The following is a 20,378-nucleotide window of genomic DNA, read 5'->3' as shown; positions in this document are numbered from 1 at the left end:
GCTATTACTGAATGGAAGCGTCAGTGGAGATATCCCTGCACAATTTACTTGGTAGAGAGAAGCAAGCCGATCCATAATAGATTACTTTTACATGGCGAAGAACATATTCAGTGAGGTAATCACACTAAAAGTGATACCAATGACTCAAAGTGACCATAACCTACTTAAAGTAGCAGTAAAGGTAGACCATGCTGCAACTTCAGGTACTTGGAATCATCCTATAACGGTCGTTCCTGGGAGACACAAGATACGAAAAATCAATAACCTGACAGAACTATTGTCTGAGGCACGAACCCATGAAACCAACGAGGGGATTGATTATTGTAGTCTGCTTGAAAAATATATGGAGCACCAAAGCGTAAACCAAAAACCAATCTACAAGCATCAACATGTCTATAACATGGAAATTGTTCAGAAAAAAAGAGAACTACGGAAAAACATCCGGGCTCTAAAGAAATCAGATGAAAAAGATAAGCAGCTAAAAATCAAAAGATACAGGAAATTATACAGAGTATGGCTGATAACTTACAAATTCAAGATCCTGCAACTCGATGCTGAAGAAATGCTAGCTCTGATTTCATCAAGAGCGGTGAGTCGCTTCTGGACCGTAATAAATAACTTAGAAGCACCTCAAGGAGCACTTTTACTAAGCAATGTATCTGATCAAAAGTGGATTGAACATTATACTGACCTGTTCAAGAAACAACATATAAGAACAGATAGCTGGCTTGACGATCTAGCCGAGTGGCACCTTAATATCACGGGAGACAACATCTTAACGAATCTGAAAAAGTTGAGCTCTTCTAGAGCCCCCGGACCCTACGGCTTAACAAATGTACAATTAAAGAAACATTCTGAGGCCTGGGCAAACTTTTGCTATACTCTCTTCCAAAACATCCAATTAGAAAAGATTGTTCCAAAGTCTTGGAAGACAGCAATCATTGTCCCAGTGTTTAAAAAAGGGGATTGTTCTGACCCGAAAAATTATAGGCCAATTGCATTGCTGGACGTGATTGGGAAGGTTTTCGCTACCCAAATATTGAAACAACTAGGAACATGGATCAAAGAAACAACCCAATATGATATCCGGCAAAGGGGCTTTGTAAAGGGGGTAGGATGCTCTCTGAATTTACTGATGAACAACCTGCCAAAACTGGAAGCCCTAAAGAATAAAACTAAGGTATATGTGCATTTGTAGACCTGGCATATGCCTTTAACAGTGTTGATCGTCAGTTATTATGGATAAAGATGGAGCAAATGAACTGTCCCCCCCATGTACTAAGACCAATCCAAGAACTATACTCAGAAACATCGATCCAAATCAGGCTGAACGCGGCAGGCACTCTATCAACAGCAATAAAAACAGAAAGAGGCGTAAAACAGGGCTGCCCTTTGGGAGCAATGTTATTCAACCTGTTAACATCTGACGTCAGCTATGACCTAAATCTGGTAAGAGGATTTCCTCCTAAGATAAATGGTCAAAACCTGGGACATATGGTATACGCTGACGACATGGTCCTATTGGATCAAACTCCTGTTGGTTTACAAAGAAAACTGACAGCGCTGAAAAATGACACAGACAAAAATGGCTTGGTAATAAACACAAAGAAAACTGAGATACTAGTGTTGCAAAATCTAGGAGTAGGAAACAAAAAGGCAAAAAAGTATTCATGGTCAGTTGGCGGTGTACAAATCGCCTGTGTAAATCAAGCTCGATATCTTGGAGTAACAATAAATTCCAAAATAACTGATGAACCGATGGTACTAAAAATCCAGAGAAAATGCAGAATGTTGGGGGCTCAAGCTGCAGCTATAAACAGGAAATATGGAAAATTCAGTCTAACACCTGTGATTGAATTTTACCGAGCTAAAGCAATTCCGACTCTAATATTTGGTGCCGAAACGATGCTGGGTTGCTCCTTTCAGATATGGACTTGGTGCGAGAACATGTTTTGGTCCAGAACGCTACAACTCCCAAAAGGTGCTCCAACCGCTTGTTTGCGTTATGAACTGGGTCTTATATCAATCAATGCGAGGGTCCAATGGAACACATTACCTTGTATAGGAAGATTCTGGGGGCTGATGATCTTCCCCAGTTCAAAATATTAAGGAACACAAACAAGCCAACAAACACTAGCGACTATTGGATCAAACGCTGAAACACTAATATGTAACCCCAACTATGTAAAGAGGAAGCTATGGGAATGTGATTGGTGCGAAACGATCGACCTAAGAACATCCTACAGGCGAATGGAAGATGCTCCGCCAGAAGCACGGATGCTCAATAAAACAGCTAAATACCTCGAACGTTTCCCTTGCCCTACAAGAAGGAAACGGTTCATCATGTTTCGTCTAAATCTATTCAGGACAAAACATGTTGTAAGCCTGTGGAAACAAAATGACGTGAACGATAGATACTCTCTATCGATTTTGTGGCCTGCAAAAAGAAACTTTAAAGCACTTGGTTCTAAATTGTATTCAGCTTCAACAAGCAAGAGAAATCCATCTAAAAACGTGAAGGTAGAGAGTGCATACAAAACTGAGGACGAGATATGGGCTTTATTACATGAAGGCTCGAATAGACAATTAACGTTTGTCTTAACGACTTATTTAGGAGTTTTGGAAAAGAAATTAGAAGAAAAAGACCCACGAAAAGGCGCAATCGAAGTAGATCGCATAATTAAAGAGTAAGAGATGGAAACACATAGAAATGAAAATCGTGGAAATGGACTTACCTGAAGACATCTTGAAAAGCTCTCACTGTACTATTGCGAAATTGTGGAGTGAGGATCTTGATTTTCACTATTTTAAAAGTTTGTAAAGTTCTATGAACTAAAACGTTTATTAAATAAATAAATATCTGGTTACACGAAAATATATTCCCAGTCAGACTAGACAAACTCCAAATTCCCTGGATGCCATTTGCTGATGATTTAATCTTCTTTGACAAAATGGCCTTTGGATTGCAGAATAAATTGCAAATCTTTTCTATTTACGCACACAAGTACAATTTACATTCCAATCCTACCAAATCCAAGATTGTGATTTTTAGCGGTAGTAAAAAGTTCAGGTCTTTCAAATGGTCAATTGAATGTTCTATAATTGAACGCTTATTGCAACTACGGTATTTAGGTTACAATCTCTGTGACACTTCTTCAATAGCCATGTGGAGATATTCTCTCAATCAAAAATTAAGATCTCTACTCTCGCAGATGAAAATAATTGTCAGAAAATATTGCAAATTCTCTATTATGCCAGCAATAGATTATTACATTTTAAAGGTAGAACCGATCCTACTGTATGGTCTTGATATGTGTCTTGTAGACTTAAAGTCATTCTTAGACATACTCCAAGGTCGCATTTGGAAGCAAACCTTGGGATTGGCCATTTCACTCCCTAATCCCATTTTGAGACATTTACTTGGGCATAGTTCACTTTCTTCAAAATATGAATGGAGAATGTTGACAAATGATTCTAAAATGATTGATCCTCCCTCCAATTCACTGTATGTTGATCTTTCGGAGATGCTTGTTAATGCTCATCCTGCCTCATTAATACTCTTTTATGAAAAAATGCAATCTCTATTGAACAAACTAGACGTGGTGAGCAAGATCTTGTTACCCGTTCAGGCTTCGTTAAGAAAAAAACTCTATGGTTTTGATTGGGTGTGCACTGTTGATGTCCTGAACAAATATAGTTTGTATAAGGAATACGCATGTTTTATCAAAAAGAGAAGTCCATAATGCTCCTATCTTCTCTGATATCCGTGTGAAAAGGCTGTGCATTATACATCAGATTTAAACTCAACCAATTCCACACTAATGAAACAACCAAACATTGGGGATCGTAAGGTGTCGCAAAATCCTTGCTCACCTGCAGATTTAGTCTTTGTAGCAACTTTTCTGAAACTTTGAAACATCTTGTCATTTCATGTTGTTGTTTTGGATATCCTGAATTGCTTGCTTTTGGGAAATATATCACTGATGAATCAAGCTTTTCAGTGAATTCTCTGTGGCTTAGATGTATGTGGGGAGAAAACATCTCTCTGGTTCTATCTCTAACACGTCTTTTGAAGGTCATCAATGATGAACTTTTGCAAAAGGAGAATGCTTAGCAGTATGTATATATTATCTGCATACTCAGATGTTTACACTAGCCAAGCACTATTGTACTGTAACCATAAATATGTCATAAGCATGCTTTAGAGCTGTTTTTAACACTATATTTTCTGTAACTACGATTGCAGGACGTTGAGTCTTGTAAAGTTTGGTTGTCAGTCTTATATTAACTATGTCATCTTAGGTCTCATGGCTTGAAAGTACTATTGTAGGTATCATTTTTTCAATGTGCACAGTTGCTATTTTGCACATAGTACTGGAGGAGAGTGCGACCTACACATTTTAATATGGATTTTCAAGGATACTATGTGTTAAAATCAATTGTTCTAGTTTTATGTAAACAACATTATGGTTTTAAATAATGTTTGTAAAGGTTTTTGTACAAACCATATGCAAATAAAGAAAAAAGAAAAAAAAACCTATGCGTTGAAACTGCATACATTCAACCTAAGCAATTTCGAGCACTCGATTGTATTTATTTGTTGGTTATTTGTAATGCGCACTATACAGCAAATAATTGTGTTTCAAGGCGCATCAAGACAAGGGGGGATAGGGAAGGGTAAGAAGGTAAAAAAACAGAAACAGAACAGTCTTAAAAGGTCTTGAAACATTTGGAACATGCAGGTGATATGGCATGAGAGCGGGGGCAGAGGTGGAGGAGGGGAGTGAAGGGAGGGGTAGAAGGGAAGAGAACAAACAAAACGCTCTGACTAGGTCGTCAGACGATTTAGAACATGCAAGTGCTGCAACATGACAATGGGGGGGCAGTGCAGGAGGGGAAGAAGAAGAGAGGTACAATAAATGCAAAACACTAAAAAAGTGCAGGAACAAGTAGGTATACTGCATTAAGGAAGACCAGGCATGCAATTATGACAAGCATGTAAGAGGGACTACAGACTGGAAAAGCCTCGCCTCATGGAATGAGGGGATACTTCAAGCACGCAGGCAGGCAGGCAAAAAGCATTGCAGGGTTTCAAAGTCAATCAGTGTTTGCAGGTAAGCCAAGTGCAAAACACAGCAAGATTCCAAAGTCAATCAGTGGTTGCAGGTATGTGATGCAGAAGACAGCAAAAGGCAGAACACGACAACAAGGGGTGAAGGTAGGAGGAACAAAACACAGCACAGGGAGTGAGCCAAGTTCAGGGGGGGAGGAGGTGGGTAAATGGCAGGAAGAAGCCATTGTTGAAAGTGATATAACAGAGGGTGCAGGTAAGCAAAAGGAGATGACACAGCAGGTCAGAGCAGTGGTTGAAGCTCCGAAAGGTAAAGGGGCACATCAGGGTGTAATAACATCATAGAATGACAGAAATGAAGAGAAGGGGGTAGAGGGAATCAAAGGAAGTGGAAAAATAAAGGCAGCAAGAATGGTCACGTTTGCTAGGTCAGAAGTAGAGGTAGGTGGCCAGGGAAGGCGGGCGGACAGGATCATGTGATGGAGGGAAGAGAGTGAAAGATCAGCATACGGCTGCTAGGGAAAAAAGGAGTAGTGTGAAACAAGGTGGGAAGAAGGCAGAAAAAAGCAGCGGGGTAGGTCCAGTGAGGTTAAGACGTAGCAGTCCATCTAGTGAATTAAAGACAACACTCCTAAGGGCAGATAATAGGGATAAGCACGACAAGGACAGTTAAAGAGAGGAGAGAGAAGTTGTAGTGAGATGAGAGGAGGCAAGGGAAGCCGGCGAGCACCACTAATATAAGAGCGAATGGAGCGAAAAGGGGCCCATAATAGAGAGGCGCTCCTGTGGGGTGCATTTAAAGGCCCCAAACAGAAGTCCTTTCACTTGAATGGCAGGCATTTAAACCATGCAACAAAAACGGCCTGGCTTTTGCCTTTCACATGAATAGCAGGGATTTAAACATGGCAACAAAAACGGGCTGGGTTTTGCTTTTCACATGAATGGCAGGCATTTAAACACTGCAACAAAAACAGCCTGGTTTTTGCTTTTGTTTCATGTAAAGTTAAAGGGCCACGTGGAAAGGGGCCTGCTTACCTGTCATTATCAATGGACAAGCAGCAGTTAATTTACTAAAGAAGGAGGAATTGAAGAAAGGTGTGAATCCTTGTTGCACCCATTTTAAAGAGCACAAACTAATTTCAAAGAGACTCGTAAAAACCTCTGGTCACAGGCTGGCCCAGGGAGACAGATGGCGCTGCTGGATGAAGCAGCCCTCTCAGTTGCTGAACAGGAACACTCAAAATTTAATTAAAAAACTATTTTCATTTAGGCATTTTGCGCAGCAACCATACTGTGGATTGATTTCGTTTTTATACCATTTTTTATGTAATTTCCGGGCGGTTTTGGGGCTATAAAATGCATCTACCTGTGACTCTGGGAACTCTAATGGCCAGTTAGACTAGGTTTCTGGCTGATCTGAACATGTTACAAATGTGAGAGTTGGTGAAAAGCTGGAAGATGTTATTTGTAATATGCTTGATAACTTAAATATTCATAACTGTTGTACATTTTATGAAACCGATAAAAATGTGACACATGGCCATGCTACATCGTACGGATTTGGTGGTCAACTTATCAAATTCCCATGATCAGCTAAAACAGAAAATATGTTTAGTATGGCAGTTGCTAGAACAATTATGAAGTTGTGATACATAACTAGTTTTTGCCAAAAAGTTGAATGGAGAACAACGGATGATAACAAATAGGAAAAGACAGATGTTGCTCAAAACCCCTAAACCAATCCTGACTGTGGGCAGAGAAAGAGGGGGTAACTGTCCAATCCTAGCGGCAGGGATTATTGCAGGATACTTCCCCTAGACTGTAAAATGGGTGATGTCATTTCTGCTATATAATGGGGACTGCACTAGGACTAAGGGACAGACAGAAACTGGGGAGACAGAAAGAGGAGAAAAACAGGAAGATGGAGAGAAGGCTGCTGAAACTTACCGTCTTTAAGAGTGGAGTGACCAGACCCCTCCCCTGTCTTTCCAGAGTGTCCTGAGATGCAGCTGGCTTTCCTTAACCTTAAAGAAAGGCTTGCTATTTAAGTATCAATAACTCAAGCCGTAAATTGCATAAGACCTTCATTCTTGTAACATTGCATCCAATATTTCCCCATGGAAAATTCCCCATTGAAAACCCCAATTGCCAGTGCATTTTAGTCATCTCCCCATTGACGAATCCTTTGTTTGCCCGTATATTTCAGTCATCTGCCCATTGAAGAATCTCTTGTTAGCTTGTATATGTTAGCATATCCCCAATGAAAAATCCCTCATTTGTCTGTATAAATCCCTAGTGTATTTTCTGAGTAAATCACTTAATTCCCCCATTGAATTTCACAGGATCGAGATTGGTGGAATTCAAAACCAGCAATCTTTTTCCCAGTGTTTTTGTTAATTGTTATAATTATAAAGTATTGCCCAACAGAATTAATCCCGTTGTGATCTAAGAAACGAATGTGTCCCTGTGTTTAAATTGTGCACTGCTAAACAAATTTCCATTTGCAACTGTAATTTCCCCCTTGCATCTGCCATCCTGAACCAAAACCGATGTTCCTTTCATGAGCTCACCCCCTTTCCCAGATCCTACCTGGCATTTGCAACCTCAGTAAAAAAGGAATTCCATTTGCAATTTCTTTTCCATTGAAATTAAGCTTAGCATCCCAAAAGCCTATTTTCTGCTTCTGTCCCTCTTTCCCTATTGTGTGGTGAAAATGATTTTTCATTTGCATTCCCTTTCTTGTTGTATATTCTAAAAATCGATGTTCTCCTTGTGTGCTGATTAGTATTCCCTAAAAGCTCTGCCTGTTTTTCTAAATATAAACAAGCAAATTCCCTGTTTTTCTATCTCTTTCCCCTAGCAGTTGTGAGAAACATTTTTTTTAAACCCATTCTTCCATTGGTGCTCCAAAAACAGATTTTCCCCTGCTTTGCTGGTTCCCTATACTGTTTATGTGGGCACCACACCAAAAACGATTTTCCCCCTGTATTCTTACTCCCTGCCACTGCCTTCCATTCAAAGGAATAAAGTCCAATTGATGTTTGGGGGGGGTTCAGTGTCTCAGGGGGAGTGCTTAACGCTAGTGCAATCATTGTGTGGTAAATTGTTCTTTTTCTGTTCTGCCATAAAGGAAGCACCTGTGATGGTATATCTTACCCTGGTTGTTTTGTAGAGATTATTGCAATTTGTGTTGCCACAACATTGGTGGCTGTTGTGGCAGATTTTCATTTGACATAAATAATACATTAATAAATATCTTATTAATACACACCGGCCTGGTTCCTAGTCCATTGGGACACAGGGTATTTGTGGAGGTTGGGTGCGAGACGGGTTGGAGGCCTACTCAAAAGGAATCTGAAGTATACTAAAAAAATAAAAAGCGTTTTTATTGTGTGCCACGTTCATTACAGGGGAAGGAGTTCCATTGCTTGTGTGTGCTGTGTAATAAACCGTGACACTCCCTAAAGATAAGCTTAAAATGTCCCGCAATAAACAACCAAAACCCCACCTCCATGCATCTGATGAAATGGTAGCTAAGTCTAAAAGATCTCACGGAGCATACATTAGATCCATTAATAATTCGAATAGGTCACAGTCGGAAAGCAAATAGCCTTATTAGAAGGGCAAAACAACGTTATAAAAACCTTTGTAAGGAGGGTTGTGTCGTGTCACTCTACTGCAAAATGATGCTGAGCTTATGTCTGAATTATTAAAGGGCAGGAATGTGGCCTCCTTTTGGCAGGTGGTGGATTCACAAACCACAAATCAATCTATGAAACAGCTTAATGCCACTGGGTACTTCCTTTTGAAAATCTGTATTCGCCCAGTTGAGTTGAAGTGTATTAAGATGATTTGAGACCTATTGGGGATCTGGGAGAATGGGAACTCGTCTTTGATTAGGAGCTTGTTTTCGGGCCTGTTGGTCGATGCAGTAATTCTCGGGAAGCAGGACACAATCGACTTTCAAACACATTTTTTAACGCTGACCCAGGTATCTGGTCTTGCATTCTAACAATTATGTTTAGGAATCTGATTGCCACAGAATGTTTTCTCCTGTCATGGAGAACGTTGTATGTGATTCCGATCTTCATAAGGGGCGCAAACAATGATCCTAAGAAATATCACCCCATATCCATTATGGATGCTGATAGCAAGGTATCTGCGTCCCTCTTGTTGAGGCATCTTGAGGCATGGGCAGGTTTCCGCAAGGGTCATAGCACTAATATAAAAATGACCCGTTGGGGTATCCCTAATGGATTGCTCAGACTCATTGTTGGATTACATGAGTCTTCATTGATTCAGGTTCGCCTGAACAAGGGACAATTGTATCAGAGAATCGAGACTTCGACTGGTTTGAGACAAGGTTGCATCTTGGCACCCTGCCTTGTCAACCGTTAAGCGTCAGATGTTTGTTAGCATTTGAGCCCTGTGGCCTTCCCCCCCCCTCCCCTGCGGCCATGCAATATCATATGGCTGTCCTATGCAGATGATTTTCTACAGGACCCCAGTTGCCCCTCAAAGATTGTTGTCTGCATTTTCTCTGTACACTGAGGATAACTGCTAATCAACCCAACAAAGACCAAAATCATGCTGTTTGCTAAGACTAAAAAACGCTGTTTGGCCAGTTGGCAATTGGAGGAGGTAATTTTATTCAGGACAGATAATCTAACGTACCTTGGGTTCCCTATAACTGGTCCCCCTTATAAATCCCATCTGTACACTGTAGCGATCCAAAAAGCAGTGACACAAGCAACTCAGATGATACAAATTGACATGAAATTCAGGGGATTTTCACTTACGCCTGCCTTGACTTTCAATTAAATTAAAATCGTCCTGAAAATGCCATATGGCCTGGAGCTATGGGGTGCCTGGGTATCTTCCTTCCTATAGAAAATCGAGGCTCTAATTTGGCATAGGGTTCTGTCCATACCTAATGCCATTCCGGTTAGTGCCATTCGGTAGGAACAGGGCTTGGTGTCTTTACAAGCTGGAGTGAAATGTAGGTTTGTTATTTTTTTATCACAACATCTGTTTCCCCCAGTTGAATACCCTTTATGAAGTTGTTAAAAACACTGAGTGAGAATAAGGTACTTATCTTTACTGCTATGAAAAACTTGTGATTCCCTGTTCATGGACCTTGGGTGCTGTGTATTTGATTTAGGTGAAAATCCAGGTACTGCTAAATACGTGCTATATCAGTTGGATTGTTGTAAAATCATGGTTGATTTTCATAAGTCTCCATGTTTAAGCCATTTGATATTTGTGCATAAAAAAAGAAGAATCGCTGCTCCATACCTGAACATCTTTCCGAATAGGCACCACAGGGATATATTTCTCAGGTTCAGATGAAACCTTTTATATACTAAGGAAATTCAGTAAGGACGTAAGCTCATGGGGGGAGGGGGGAATGCTCATGCTGTCGTTTTTGTAAAGATTGAACTATTATAGAATCGTCAAGACACTTATAAATGTATTGCTCTTCTCTGCTGTTCCTTGGCATTGCCTATTTCGGGAGGTTCTTCCCCGACTTGTCACAGGTGCATGGGAAATCATTGTGGTTATGTTGTTTGGGAGGATCCCCAACCTCTCTGGGTATTGCTGTTACTGATTTCTTGAACATAATACAACTAGATTCAGGGTCATAAATGTGGAATATTTGATTTTAGAGGTAGAACTTGTTAACAATATGGAGTGATATAATCACCTTAATGTTTTTGAACGTGATAAAGTATGATGGAAACAAATGTTGTAAATGCATGTTATTAACTGCACTGCATTTTGAGTAGAGAACAACTATGTTTTAGGAAAACTGGTTTTGAATTGAATTGATTTTAATGACTTCGATTTTATATATTTGAATGTACAAATGTTTCTGTTTGTAAAGGTTTTGAGTAAACCATAAACCATTAACAAAATAATAATATAGGTTGTTCATGCTGCATCAATCCAAGAAAAGCCAACCACACAGACAATGTTACATCAAATAAGTGCACAATGCTTGCATATGGCATGCTTGAAGACTGTGGAACTTACAATTCACTGTCACACTCCACAGAGTGGATATGTACCATCGCATGTTTACATTGGTTGCCTAGATAGGCTAGTACTACTGGGTGTCTCTTTCAGTTTTCCAGGAAGTGGAGCCAATAACTACTCAGCTTTGGCTGACAGCCCTATGGCCCCCATCAAAATCAGTTACTGTTTTTTGTTAACCAATTTCTATAGTGCCCAAAACCCGGAGGGTGTGAGGGGAAGCTTACATTAATAAACGGTCCAAAGAAAAGCTAATGAAGTCACTACAGTTACAATGTCACAGAATAAACATACAATACAAAAAATAATGAAGTGTAAATTCTAATAGAAGGAAACATGTTTCGAGAATTTCATTTCTCATAAATGAAATACAAGCGAACTCACAATCTTTGCAGAAGTTACTAGAATATTTTGTTTTTTTTACTTTTCATATGTGAAAATCGAACAATGGTAAAAAAAAAAACTTAAAAACTATTTTCCATATCCAGGCATGAGATAAGTGGAGCTCTCCTGGCAAGGGTTCATGAAAATACTATCTCCAATCTCTTGAGAAGGGCCTACAATAATGCATTTTCAAGCACAAAAGCACATCTTTGATTCATGCACTTGTTGAAATGAAGGCTAGTTTATGTTGAAATTATCATGGGAATCATCCTTTGCTTTCCTGTTCTTGCAGAGCAGTGGGCAAGTGAGCACCAAGTGCATTGCACATTCTATTTTGCCCCGATAACAGCTACTCGTGAAAGTTTCTTCTGTCCATTACTAGCCTGTGGCAGATGACTGAATTGAAATCTTATCAAGGGTAATCTAATTCAGTTATTAATAATCCAAGACAAATATGACTTGATATCTGACCTCTGTTTAGGGGACAAACATGCTATTATTGTTGACTTTCTTAGTCTGGTGCGAATTAATACTTAAGGTGGATCTTTGCTTCTGCTCGTAGGGACTCCACATCTGCAAAACAGATCACCTTTCCCTATAATTTCAAAGTCACAGTTTGCCAGCCATTCAATTTTCCTGCTTCATCCCTGCTTAAAGTATCTTTAATAACTAATTAGTTTAGTTAAAATGAGGGTGCCATTCTTCCAAAGGGATAACCAGAACAGCAATGGGGACATCTTGATGCAACCAGAGACAAATGTACAAACGAATCCCTCATTAAAAAAAAAAGGATGGTGTAGCCTGGTGTACCCCAATAACAGAAAAAATAAGATATTTTATACTGCTTTAATCGAGCCCATCTTGTATAGCGCCACACCTTGCTCACAGAGTACCAACCAATGGAAGCTCGTTCATAATGGACAATGCGGAGGTGCCCTCCCACTATAAACGGGCCACCACTGCTGTTCTGCCATACACACAACGGCCTCCGGGGCCTCTGACCCTGCATGCACAATTGGTGGCTTCTGAGCCTCAGACCATATGAGACAATGAGGGTGCCTGATGTGGAGTTCCAGCTTGCGCAGGACAGGCAGGACGAGCTGTGATGACCTCTGTGGGCCGGACTGAAAAGGAATTCTGGGAGGAAAGTTGTCAATAGCCCCCCAGGCTCCAAACAGATGTTTGAAACGATGAGAGGGAAAATTGAACATGCCAAAATGGCTAAAGTACACAACTCGCTGAGATGGTCCCAGATAGATGGGAGAAGTACTTATCCATGACCTGCTACACCACTCCCATTCACTAAGCAAGAGTGGAAAGTATGACCATACAGCCAAAAATATATTCAAAGCTGCTCATTGGTCCATGAGCACAAGCCGAAAGAATTCCCCCCATGAAACACTGTCATGGCTCCATCCACCACCCACACAGTGGCAGATTCCAGGCCATGTCCTAGGTGAAAACTGATTGATGTGCTTTCAGCAGATGATGGGCTGTGAGATTCTACTGGAGGAGGTTTACTGAATGTTTTTAAAATGCGCGTTTTAGGAAATTAAAGGCCTGTGATGGGTTAAACAAATCTCTAGGTCAGTGGGTCCCAGGGAGGTAATTTTTTGAAAAAGGATGGCTTATCCAGCTTAGAGTGACAGCACTCTGGAGGAGGAGTTCAAGAGAGAGCCAGAATGGCTGTAGAAATGTTCTGTGCGTCAGATGTAGGAAGGGAGGAGCCTGTGAAAGATGCTGCCTTCATAGGCCAGAAGTCCTAATGGGTCAGTGAAAAGTAATCAGACTTGCTCGGAGCGGGGCGACATAGGGCTTTTGAAGGAACATTAGGTTGATTAGGCTTTTTTATTGAGATCTTACAAACAGCTCACCAGAGCATCGGTCGTTTTTGAAGAGACATTAGCAGCATAAGCATGCTTTTGTTGCACAGAAACGTAGACAAAACGGAAGAGAAAGTACTAAATAACTGGGGACAAGAGAAAGCCTGAGGACACTTCTTCTGACACATCGCACTCCAACCAATTTTGCTTCAAGTCTCAGTACTGTGCAGCTTTCAGGTATATTGAAATATTATTTTTCAAAATGCACCAGTTTAAGATTTAAGACAGTTTTACAAACGTAAATTCAATCCAACTGCTGCAGTTTGATTGCATATTGCTGAATCTGTTAAGACAATATTATATTCACTTTTCTGTTTGCTGCTGGTTTGTTGATTTACTCAAACCGACATAACACCCAGATCAATGTTAAGATTCCGCAGCCACTCTTTCGTACTCCGTCCACCCATTCTGTAATGTGAACTAGGTAAGGAGCGTAACTGGGTGTGGGTGTGTGAAATCTCAACATGGTGTGAGCCCCCGGTAATCTTATCGACATTACACAACCAGTCCCAATAATGCCAGCCAGGTTTAAAGCCCGGAGGCGGGTCCCATTGTGGGTGTTTCAGGCCTCTCCCTAGCGAAGCATGTTTCTGCCAAGTTTCAGTCTACAGAACATGTCCAGAATTGAACCATATAGAAAGAGATAAAAGAGGCTCGTCAGAAAAGAGACTAGCACGTCCACGTTTCAGGGAGAATATAGGAAGTAGCACAAATCTGTCCACCCACCTCATCCAACGATTTCACCACAGCAACTTAAAGAAGTTTTGTGTCCAACAATAGTGGCCGTGTCGATTAGGCGGGGACGCACTTTTATGCATCATTGTGCATTTTATTTATAATGAGGGAGATGGGCAGAGAGGACAAAATAAAGTAAAAATTCAGCATACACATGGACTTCACGTGTCCCAGGTCAGCGGAGAGCAGTGCACCCAGCCCTGCGTTGTGTTGTTTTAATTCCAGAACGTGGTGTGCTGCTTCCTTAATGGGAAAGGGGAAACCTCGGAGAAAGGAAACAGATTCACATGGGACGGGGCAACTTGAAGTATCTGCCTATTTGTGTGTTCATGGCGCTAACATGTTGCTACACACTTTCCCAAGTATAAATATATAGGTGGGTGATCACGGTGTTTACATGGCCGCATGCGTGAGGGCATGTATGTGTCGCAATTAGACTGAAGTAACTGGCATATTCAATCCTTCGAAACAACGATCACGCTTGACAATGCGGCGGAAACACAGAGCTCTTAAATTGTAACGTGTAAGGTGTAAAAAAAAGTCATAGGTGTGTTACATCTCGATCTAATAAAGTTGCCACTGCATTTTACGGTGTTCTCTCTAAGTCTGCATTTATTGTGTCCTTTCCTTTAGGCGCTAAAGTAAAAAGCAGTAGCTGTCTTACTTACATATGATACATAAACATCTCTAGCTCATCGCTTTACAGGGCCACCAAAACAGACGTTGTCAGTGGGAATCACAAAACGTAAGAGTCTCTATCTAACACATGCGCATTATTACAGCGGCCCGGATACCCAAATAACATTTGAAATTAAAAGCTACCCCATTCTTACAGGCGTGACGTCTCATCGTTGATACTGCACATCAGAGTTTGGTGCACTTCAAATTCCTGGCCAGTTGTCCAGGTAGGTCCAGAAAAAAAGAGGCGAGCGGGGTAACACCCGTGCGAAAATGTATTACACGAACAGAGCAGAGATGGGCAAACACCCTCCGGCGCCGGGAACAGCAGACAGTGACGCTAATGGGGTCGCTGTATGTCAAGCCGTCCCCACACAGGTACAACGCCCTCTCTCAGATAAACTGCGCGCGCGCGAGTGATTTCCAGTCTGGACGCTTCCTGGACAGGCGGGCGGTTCCGCAGAGGAATAGGTGACGTCATGAGAGGGCATGCCCTGGAATGAGCTGCTTCCTCACCTGTACTTTATCTCACATGTGACTGGCTCGATGTGAGACTTTATGTGATAAGGGTGGGCCCGTTCAGAAATGCTGCAAATATGTAAAGTTATTGTGGTGGTCTTGAATGATCACAGGACACTTGTGTGTGAAGAAGAAGGTGTTTATTCTGACACCTGTAGCATATGGAGTAACAAGGGTATTTGAGTCCAGGGTAACAGTTCTGTTCCTCTGCCTCATGCAGTTATCTTCACTGCATAGTACAAGTTAAGGGGTGCAGATATCCCTTGTAAACTGGAGCTCTCAAGAGGCTGTCCTCTGCCATGGAATTAAGCTCAGCTCAAGGGGTCTGCGGATGCCAGGCTCTAGGAGGACTGATTCCCCTCAATAGGAGGAGCGCCGAGGCCCGGCTGTACTCTGGTGCCTCTGCTCCGTCTATGGCACGTATCACGCTTTCATCGCTCTTTGCGCACAAACTCTCGCGAGATCTCGCTGTGCCAAGATCTTGCGAGGGGAGTCCCCACACACCTCCTTTCGTAGGAAAAGCTGGTTCCTAGTCCATGACAAAGTCTGTGAACCTGGTTGGCTTTCTTCTTTCCCGTTGGGGACTGTTCTGGTTAGTGGCTGCATTTGGGTACTGTGTGGTTATGCGGGATGTGTCACATGGGGTTGGGTCCGTTGAGGTAGCCTCCCAGTGTGGTTCTCTAGACCGGGGTGTGGAGCTCATGTGGGCATGTTCACCTTGGTTCCCTTTTTCCGTGATGTCCATCTCTGGTTGTTGAGGGTCGCAGGCTAACCCCCATTGCTCATGGTCATCTCCTAGTGGACTCCCTTTTCTTGTACACAGCCACTCTTTCCAGGTATCACCTTCTTCCATCAGTGGTGTGGACATGGTTGGTTCCTTTCCTTGTGACTTCTATGGCCTTGTTATATTTGTAGCCCATGGCAGCATCTTTGTGCGGTAGGCGTATTTTCACCATGTCCCCTTCATTGACCTCAGTGGGATGGACTGTTCTGCGTTTGTCGCCTTGAGATTTCATGATCTCCTTGTTCTTTTGCAATGTGAAGACAATGTCGCTCATGTCGATGTCATTGTCCTCTCTGACTTTGTGTAGCCACGGTGGTACCAGCGTGGATGCAGCACTTATCCCTCTCAACAAATGAAATGGAGATACTCCTGTGACTGCATTTGGCATTAAGCAATATGATGCTACAGCCTCTTTGACGATCTTGCATGGATTCATGCCTGATGCGCATGCCAGTTGTAAGGCCCCTTTGATGAACTGGTTTGCCCTTTCTCCAGCCTGTTGGCTTGTGGGTGATACAGGCTTGCTCTCAACTGACGGATATTGTGCTTCTTTAGGAAGCCTTCCATCTCCCTGGAAACAAGTTTCACTCCATTGTCCGTTACAATCTCTTTGTCAAGCCCTTCCCTTTGAAAGACGGTGCTAAGTACTTCTATAACTGTGTCCATGGTGATGTCCTGCACAAATTCAATTTTGACCCAATTGGAGAGAGAGTCCACCATGACTACTCCATACCTATTGTCGCTCGACGTGCCGTCCAGCGGGTCAATGAAGTTCAGCCCTATTTTGTGCCAGACGCCGTGTGGGATTTCTGTGGGTATCATGGGTGCCTGCTTCACCTTTAGTCGCTTGTCGCTGTTTGTACATTCATGGCATCTTTCGATCATTGCCCTTACATCTTGGTCCATTCCAGGCCACCAGTACGCGTTGCGCACTCTGCGTCGTGTCATATTGCTGCCTAGGTGACCTGCATGCGCTATACACAATATCACCTTGCGGATGCCTCGGGGGAATTACTCGGTCGCCTCTCGTTATTAGACCATCCATTACTGTGATTTCATCGCTGACTTTCCAGTATGGTTGCAGACCTTCCGGCACTGCTCTCTCATTGGGCCACCCTTTGCGGGCCCATTCTGCTACTGGGCCCAGGGCATAATCCTGTTCCATTTCCTCCTGCCAATGTAGCTCACTCATCTCCATAAAATCTTTGTTCCTTAGATCGCCTATGGATGCCACCACACAGTCCGCTTGGGCGTTCTTCCAGCCTGCAATGTGGGTACTCCCATATGTGTACTCCTGCAGTTTGGTGGCAATTCCTGCTAGGCATGGTGTCGCCAGGTCTCAGCATGTGTACCAGGGGTTTGTGGTCAGTGACTACGCGGAATTTGGTTACCCAACGGTCCGACATGAAATACTCCAAGGCCCAGACACATGCCAGCATCTTTTTTTCGACAGTAGATTAGTTCTTTTCTGAGGTGGACAGCACTTTCGACGCAAAGGCAACTATATTTTCTGTGTCTCCCTTCTTTTGGGTAAGGGTGGCACCCAAGCCGTATGCACTGGCGTCTGTCGTTATGTACGCTTCCCATTCAGGATTGAACGGTATGAGACAGGGTGCATGCAGGATTCTCTTTTTGATTTCAGCAAAACCTTCGACTTGTTGTGATTCCCACATGTACTCCACACCTTTCTTCAGGAGCTCTCTCAAAGGTGATGTGGTTTTGGAGAATCTGGTAACGAATTTCGCATAATATTCTGCGAGACCTAGAAACGACCAAAGTTCGGACTGGGGTGTCAACTATAGCTTGTAAAAGGTGTTTCTTGGGGCTTACCCCTTCCTCCGAGATGCGGTAACCCAGGCACTCTACTTCGCAAGCTCCAAATATGCACTTCTCGTGACGTAGGTGGACTCCTGCGCTCTGTAGTTTGCCCAGTACTTCACTCTGTACTCTGTCATGGGTATCTGTGTCCTTGGCGTACACCAGGATGTCGTCTTGGAAATACGACACACTGTCGATGCCGTGCAGCATGGAGTACATCATTCTTTGAAATGCTGATGCAGCGGATGCCAACCCGAATGGGATTCGTGTATATTGAAATGTCCAAATGGCATGATGAATAGTGTGAATGGGCGTGAGGCCTTACGCAGATCTATCTGATGGTAGGCATCTCACATTTTGAGTTTTGAAAATACTGTTGCTTCCTTCATCATCTGTATGATTTTGTTGACAATGGACAAGGGAAAACTGTCCATGACCATCTCCAGGTTGAGGCTGCGTAGTTCTCTGCACACCCTCAACTCGTTGGAGGATTCCTCCTTTATGAGGACCACTGGGTTTAACCATTCGGAGGACTCGACAGTCTCAATGGTTCCTTCCTTGACCATTTTCTGAAGCTGGGATTTGAGTGCCACCCTGGCTGTCGCTGGAACGGGCCTGACCTTGTGCTTGACCAGTACTGCATTGGGTTTTAGATGGATTTTGTGCACATAATTTTTTATTTTCCCAGGTGTTTCGGAGAACAACGTGGGGAATGCACTTTTTAGGTTTGGCACTTCTCCTGAGGAGACAAGCAGCACTTGTTGAGCGGTGCTGGGGTCTAACCGGATGCTCAGTTTATGCTGGTCGTCCCATACCAATACAGCTGGACCCTCGGCCGAAAAGTAGACTTTTGTTGTGGTGCACCTATCCTTGAATTCGAGTTTGGCTCTGATGTAGCCTAATAGATTGTTAGGCAGAAACCTGTGCAGTTCCCTTAGGGACCACTGCAAAAGATTTAAGACTACAGATGTTAGCAGTAAACCCACTTGGTAGCTGTCTGTACCACCCAGATTTAACTGGTAGCTGTGGCTGAGCAGTCAGACTTCCCTCAAGAAGAGTTAGGCAGTATGCAAAGTATACTCAATAGGCACTTAGATACAATAATACAAGCAAACACTGACCAGAGCTTTGGTATCAAAGTATATAATTATTTATTTATAAACACACAGTGAAACACTCCAGCACTCTTATTGTAAAATATTCTAAACACAGTTACTATTATGATATATACACCCCTTTTCCCCTTATTAGAAAATCACAGTAAAACACCACTTATTTTCATACAGAGGTGAGCGCTTAACTAGATTGCACTCTACTAAGGTTGTGGAAAAGGGAGGGAAAAGACAGAATATGCAGGATTACACCACTCTACGATTCAGGAACACTATTAGCAAGGCAGAGAGCAAAAGTCACTGGTGAGCCAAAGTCCAAAGGCTGGGCCCACTCTTAGAGAGAGCAGAGCACAAATGTGCCCAAGATCACACAGTTACACTAGGCTTAGAAAGTCTTGCAGAGGGTTCAGGAAAGAGTTTAGAGAGGCTTAGAAAAGTACGCCAGGGTGTCCCAGGCTAACCCAGGTTCGAAAGCCGGGGGCTAAATCTACCCCGTACAGTCGGTTGCAAGGGAAGCCAGGCGGGACACGGTACCTTAAGTGGGAAGGATCCTCCAGCGGTGGCAGTTGTTCCTGGTAGTGGTTGCAAGTTGCGGCGTCGTCCAGGGAAAGAGAAGATCTCGACGTGGAGGAAAGATGCAGGTCGTTGCACTACCAGGGCAGAAACCAGCCGCGGAGTTTTCCGGTAAAAGGTGGTACCTTTATCTCTCGGTCGTGGTAAAACGTGGTATCCCGGTTGCCGGGGTGCTTAGCACGGGCAAGGCGGCCACGAGATACGTCGCGAAAGCGAAAAGACGGTGAAACTGGTTATCCCCACCAGTCAAAGGAAGAAGACTCTCCGGCGGGAGATCTCCTCTGTTGTTGGGAAAAGTGGTGAGACGGTCGAGCAGGGCTCCACCGGTCGTGGTGTCGTGGCAGGTCGGCTCACCTTCTCCCTCGTCGGATTCTTAGGTCCTGTGGCGACTTCTGAAGTTCCAGTCCCCAAAGCCCTGCTTTTATGCAGCAAGCCCCCATTCACTCAGCCTAGCTGTCACTCAAACATGCTAAGTGGTGAGCCGGCCAGCTCACCACTTGGGCCAATCAGGACGGAGTGCGACTTGAGTTGCCTAGGCAACTCAGTCCAGTGTGCCTAAATTCCCCTCCACCCCGCCTAAGTACCCCAGACATAGTGGCACCACTTTGGAGGGCTTCTGTGGAGAAGCCTGCCAAAAAGTGGAACAAAGGGCTCGACTTGGGTTGGAGTCACAGAAGATAACACAAGCGCCATTTTAGAATCAAGTTTTGGCAAAAAAATACCAACCGGAGAATTAATATTAATTAAATAAACCGGCGGTATGTTCGAGGCTACCTTAAATAATTAAA

General features: G+C 43.0%; 1 protein-coding gene across 1 annotated transcript in view; it reads right to left on the bottom strand.

Annotated features, from left to right (window-relative positions):
* Nucleotides 1-15,226, bottom strand: part of PRRG4 (proline rich and Gla domain 4) — a 588,682-nt gene extending 573,456 nt beyond the window's left edge. Inside the window, exon 1 of the mRNA XM_069623571.1 lies at nt 14,940-15,226. Coding sequence (XP_069479672.1) covers nt 14,940-14,971 — 32 coding nt within the window. The 5' untranslated portion in view covers nt 14,972-15,226. The remainder of the gene's footprint in view (nt 1-14,939) is intronic.
* Nucleotides 15,227-20,378: the final 5,152 nt, after the last annotated feature.

This window comes from Ambystoma mexicanum, chromosome 11, assembly GCF_040938575.1.
Source record: "Ambystoma mexicanum isolate Mex_15411 chromosome 11, UKY_AmexF1_1, whole genome shotgun sequence".
Classification (NCBI taxonomy): domain Eukaryota; kingdom Metazoa; phylum Chordata; class Amphibia; order Caudata; family Ambystomatidae; genus Ambystoma; species Ambystoma mexicanum.
The sequence above is the reverse complement of the archived record's forward strand: the minus strand, read 5'-3'. Positions and strand labels throughout refer to the sequence as shown.